Source organism: Malurus melanocephalus, unplaced genomic scaffold, assembly GCF_030028575.1.
Source record: "Malurus melanocephalus ecotype Western Australia unplaced genomic scaffold, MMel_1.1 scaffold_1682, whole genome shotgun sequence".
Taxonomy (NCBI): domain Eukaryota; kingdom Metazoa; phylum Chordata; class Aves; order Passeriformes; family Maluridae; genus Malurus; species Malurus melanocephalus.
This window is the reverse complement of record NW_026624914.1, coordinates 12,088-17,037: the sequence shown is the minus strand read 5'-3', so window position 1 is coordinate 17,037 and position 4,950 is coordinate 12,088. Positions and strand designations below refer to the sequence as shown.

The 4,950-nt window shown below is 49.8% G+C and overlaps 1 protein-coding gene across 4 annotated transcripts; it reads left to right on the top strand.

Moving 5' to 3' along the window:
- The first annotated feature begins 204 nt into the window (after nucleotides 1-204).
- Nucleotides 205-4,152, top strand: LOC130587246 (uncharacterized). 4 transcript variants are annotated; one of them, XM_057388215.1, is made up of 3 exons: nucleotides 678-789; nucleotides 1,329-1,818; nucleotides 1,860-4,152. In XM_057388215.1, exon 3 carries the CDS (start codon nucleotides 1,917-1,919, stop codon nucleotides 2,979-2,981), a length of 1,065 nt encoding a protein of 354 aa, XP_057244198.1. In that variant the 5' UTR covers nucleotides 678-789; nucleotides 1,329-1,818; nucleotides 1,860-1,916; the 3' UTR covers nucleotides 2,982-4,152. The 4 variants fall into 4 exon arrangements, with proteins under 4 accessions (XP_057244199.1, XP_057244200.1, XP_057244198.1 ...); XM_057388216.1 differs by lacking the exon at nucleotides 678-789 and adding an exon at nucleotides 205-228 and having other exon boundaries at nucleotides 1,329-4,152; XM_057388217.1 differs by lacking the exon at nucleotides 678-789 and adding an exon at nucleotides 390-654 and having other exon boundaries at nucleotides 1,329-4,152.
- The last annotated feature ends 798 nt before the right edge of the window (nucleotides 4,153-4,950 follow it).

Below are 4,950 nucleotides of genomic sequence, written 5' to 3'. Positions count from 1 at the left end.
GGATGTGCAAAATCCCTGGAATCCTTCCTGGGATGTGCAAAATCCCTGGAATTCAGCTCCGGGCTGGCGGTGAAGAAGCTCCCATTGGCTCGTGTGAGTCCTTTCCCTGGGGTTTAGGATTTGGGAACATTCCCAGGATGTGCAAAATCCCTGGAATCCTTCCTGGGATGTGCAAAATCCCTGGAATTCAGCTCCGGGTTAGCAGTGAAGAAGCTCCCGTTGGCTCGTGTGAGTCCTTTCCCGGGAATTTGGGGTTTGGGATTTGGAGTTTGGGAACGTTCCCAGGATGTACAAAATCCCTGGAATCCTTCCTGGGATGTGCAGAATCCCTGGAATCCTTCCCGGGATGTGCAAAATCCCTGGAATTCAGCTTTGGGCTGGTGGTGAAGAAGCTCCCATTGTCTCGTATGAGTCCTTTCCCTGGAATTTGGGATTTGGGAACATTCCTGGGATGTGCAAAACCCCTGGAATCCTTCCTGGGATGTGCAAAATCCCAGGAATTCAGCTCCGGGCTGGCAGTGAAGAAGCTCCCATTGGCTCCTGTGAGTCCTTTCCCTGGGATTTGGGATTTGGGATTTGGGAAGATTCCTGGGATGTGCAAAATCCCTGGAATTCAGCTCTGGGCTGGCGGTAAAGAAACTCCCATTGGCTCGTGTGAGTCCTTTCCCTGGAATTTGGGATTTGGGAGCATTCCCAGGATGTGCAAAATCCCTGGAATCCTTCCTGGGATGTGCAAAACCCCTGGAATTCAGCTTTGGGCTGGCGGTGAAGAAGCTCCCATTGGCTCGTGTGCGTCCCTTCCCTGGGATTTGGGGTTTGGGAACATTCCCAAGCCATTCCCAACCCTTTTCTGGGCAGGGATCTCATTCCCACAGTTCCYCCATCCATTTATTTGTCTCCATAACAAATTTCCAGGGTAATTCCCACAGAATCCCCCAATCCCAAACATCCCATCTGAGCTGCTTTTGGGGTTTTGTTGTGTCAGATCCCACCTGTGACTCCTGGAGGATGGGAGCAAACGGCCTCAAGCCGTGCCAGGAGCCAGAAATTGGGAAAATTTTTTCATGGAAGCATTTTCCAAGCATGGGAACGAGCTGACCTAGGCAGGGATGGAATTCCCGTACCTGGAGGGATTTAAAATCCATGGGAATGTGACACTTGGGGACATGGGAGGCCTTGGGAACGATTGGACTCAATGTTTAAAGGTCTTTTCCAGCCATTCCATGATTTTGTGTGGGATTTCCTTGCTTTGGGCACATCATTATTSCTTTCCCTGGATGTGAGGGGTTTTGTTCTTTTCCCTGAAATCTCTTTTTTTCCACCCACAGAGCGACGGCAGCCRCGATCCCGGGGGATTTCTGTGCTGGGATTGCACCCGGCAGTGCTTCGGCTCCCTGACCCCGCTCACCTCCATCCCAAAAATCCAGGGAGAGCCCAGCCAGCCCTGACAACGCCCTCCAGAGCTTTCTAGAGCCATCCTGGATATGGGAAAAACCTTTCTGGCACATTCCAGCTCCAAAATCAGATGGATGTTGGAGCAGGATTTCAGTCCAGCTCCAAAATCAGGTGGATATTGGAGCAGATTCCAGTGCAGCTCCACAATCTGGTGGATGTTGGAGCAGGATTCCAGCCCAGGAATTTGGAGCAGGATTTCAATCCAGGAATTTGGAGCACGATTTCAATCCAGCTCCACAATCAGGTGGATGTTGGAGCAGGATTCCAGCGCAGGATGTTGGAGCAGGATTTCAATCCAGGAATTTGGAGCAGGATTTCAGTCCAGGATGTTGGAGCAGGATTTCAGTCCAGCTCCAAAATCAAGTGGATGTTGGAGCAGGATTTCAATCCAGCTCCGCAATCAGGTGGATGTTGGAGCAGATTCCAGCCCAGGTGGATTTTGAGCAGGATTCCAGCGCAGGATGTTGGAGCAGATTCCATTCCAGCTCCACAGTCAGGTGGATATTGGAGCAGGATTTCAGTCCAAGATGTTGGAGCAGGATTTCATTCCAGGATATTGGAGCAGGATTTCAGTCCAGCTCCGCAATCAGGTGGATGTTGGAGCAGAATTTCAGTCCAGGAATTTTGAGCAGGATTTCAATCCACCTCCACAATCAGGTGGATGTTGGAGCAGATTCCAGTACAGGTTGTTGAAGCAGGATTCCAGCCCAGCTCTGAAATCAGATGGATGTTGGAGCAGGATTTCAGTCCAGGATATTGGAGCAGGATTTCAATCCAGCTCCGCAATCAGGTGGATGTTGGAGCAGGATTTCAGTCCAAGATGTTGTAGCAGATTTCAATCCAGTGGATGTTGGAGCAGATTCCAGCCCAGGATGTTGGAGCAAGATTCCAGTCCAGCTCTAAAATCAGGTGGATGTTGGAGCAGGATTTCAATCCACCTCTGCAATCAGGTGGATATTGGAACAGGATTCYAGTCCAGGATGTTGGAGCAGGATTTCAATCCAGCTCCACGATCTGGTGGATGTTGGAGCAGGATTCCAGTCCAGCTCCGCAACCAGGTGGATATTGGAGCAGGATTTCATTCCAGGATGTTGGAGCAGGATTCCAGCCCAGGAATTTGGAGCAGGATTCTAGCCCAGGAATTTGGAGCAGGATTCCAGTCCAGGATGTTGAAGCAGGATTTCAGTCCAGCTCCAAAATCAGGTGGATGTTGGAGCAGGATTTCATTCCAGGATGTTGGAGCAGGATTCCAGTCCAGCTCCGCAATCAGGTGGATGTTGGATCAGATTCCAGCCCAGGATGTCGGAGCAGGATTCCAGCTCCAGAGGAACCTCCAGGTTTCCTGGGAAAGGTGTGATGCCTTCCCTCCAGCCCTCCCTCATCCTTCGGGAGCTGGGAAGAGGAATATCCAGAGGAATCTGCGCTGTAGGAACGGAATCAGACAGAATTTTGGAGTGTTCCCTCTTTTCCCTGTCACCGGCATCCGAACTTCCTGGATATCCCATCATTCCCGGAAATCCTTCTGAGCTGCTGGAAAAAGAGGAAGCACCATGCTGGAAAACATCCAAAGAARGTTTATTTCTTGGAAATGRACTCTTCCTGCYCATGGAGRAAATCCTAAATGGGAGGAAATCCTAAATGGGAGGAAATCCTAAATCTCTCCCGATGAATTCATTTTCTGTCCTTGCAGCCGAGGGTTTTCCCCAGACTTTTTCCCTTCTCCTTGCAGCAATCGAGGAGAGAAGGAATGAGGTAGAAAAACTCCATTGGCTCGGGCTCAGCCAAACTCAGGGACAAACTGGAGGACAAATATAATCTTAAAATTAAATTTATGGAAAAAAAAAAAAAAAAGCAAAGCCTTAACATTTCCTTTTTGTCTCTTCCTTTAAATACCCTCTGTTTCCCAGGAGTGCTGTGTAAATCCCGGTGCCACAATTCCAGAGGCTGTGCCTCGGGAATTCGAAAGTGAAAGTGGTGGAAGTGGTGGCAGRGCTCTGCCCTTGGCCCAGAGCCCGGAGCTGCAGGAAGCTCGTGCATCCTGTTTGTTCTGTGGTCACTCCTGGAGCCGTTTTCCCTCCCTCTCCTTTCGCTTTCGAAGTCGGCTCCGGAACGTTCCCTGCGTGGGCAGGAATTCTCCCGAACTTTTGGGTTTGGATGGAGCCACAAAATCTGGATCGGGCACCTCCTTTTCCAGCCTCTCCCGTTTTCCAACTATTCCAGGATCAGARACACCAACAGGACAAGAACAGCCAAGAATTTAAAAAATGAAGGAACTTAAAAATGAAAAAATACRAATTTAAWTTTCAATTTTTAAAATTTAAAAGCTGAATTTAAGCTGTTGGATTCCTGATGCTTTTTGAGAACTGGCAGCTGCCACTGGAAAATGGGAATGAACTCTTCATTCCCGTGGTGTCCGACAAATCCTTGGTGCTGCAGGGATGGATTCATCCCAATCCCATCCTTCCCAGCTGGGATACCCAATTAAAGAATCCACTGCTCTGAGGGCTTTTCTATATAAAATATTTTTTATATAAAATAAATTTATTTATACATTAAATGTACCAACACAGAGCTACCTGTTGCGGAGTGTGAGGAAACAAGTGGAGAAAAACTGGATGAGGAAACAAGTGGAGAAAAACTGGATGAGGAAAGAACAGGAGAAAAAATGTATAAGGAAACAAGTGGAGAAAAACTGCTGTTTGTAGAGCTCAAATTTTCTGCGAGCCAGCTCGGGGGGATTGGGATCCAGAACTGGGATTGGGACCCAAAGCTGGGATTGGGATCCAGAACTGGGATTGGGATCCAGATCTGGAATTGGGATCCAGAGTTGGGATCGGGATCCAGAGTGGGGATTGGGATTCAGAGCTGGAATTGAGATCCAGAGCTGGGATTGGGATCAGAGCTGGGATTGGGATCCAGAGCTGGGATTGGGATTGGGATCCAGAGCTGGGATTGGGGTCCAGAGCTGGGATTGGGATCCAGAACTGGGACTGGGATCCAGAATGGGGATTGGGATCCAGAGTAGGGATTGGGATCCAGAGCTGGAATTGAGATCCAGAGCTGGGATCAGGATCAGAGCTGGGATTGGGATCCCAAATTGGGATTGGGATCCAGAGCTGGGATTGGGATCCAGAGCTGGGATTGGGATCCAGAGTGGGGATTGGAATCAGAGCTGGGATCGGGATCAGAGCTGGGATTGGGATCCAGAGTTGGGATCAGGATCCAGAACTGGGATTGGGATCCAGAGCTGGGATTGGGATCCAGAACTGGGTTTGGGATCCAGAGCTGGGATTGGGATACAAAGCTGGGATCGGGATCCAGAGCTGGGATTGGCATCCAGATCTGGAATTGGGATCCAAAGCTGGGTTTGGGATCCAGAGCGGGGTTTGGGATCCAGCGCTGGGATTGGGATCCAGAGTTGGGATCGGGATCCAGAGCTGGGGTCGGGATCCAGAGCTGGGATTGGGATCCAGAGCTGGGATTGGGATCCAGAGC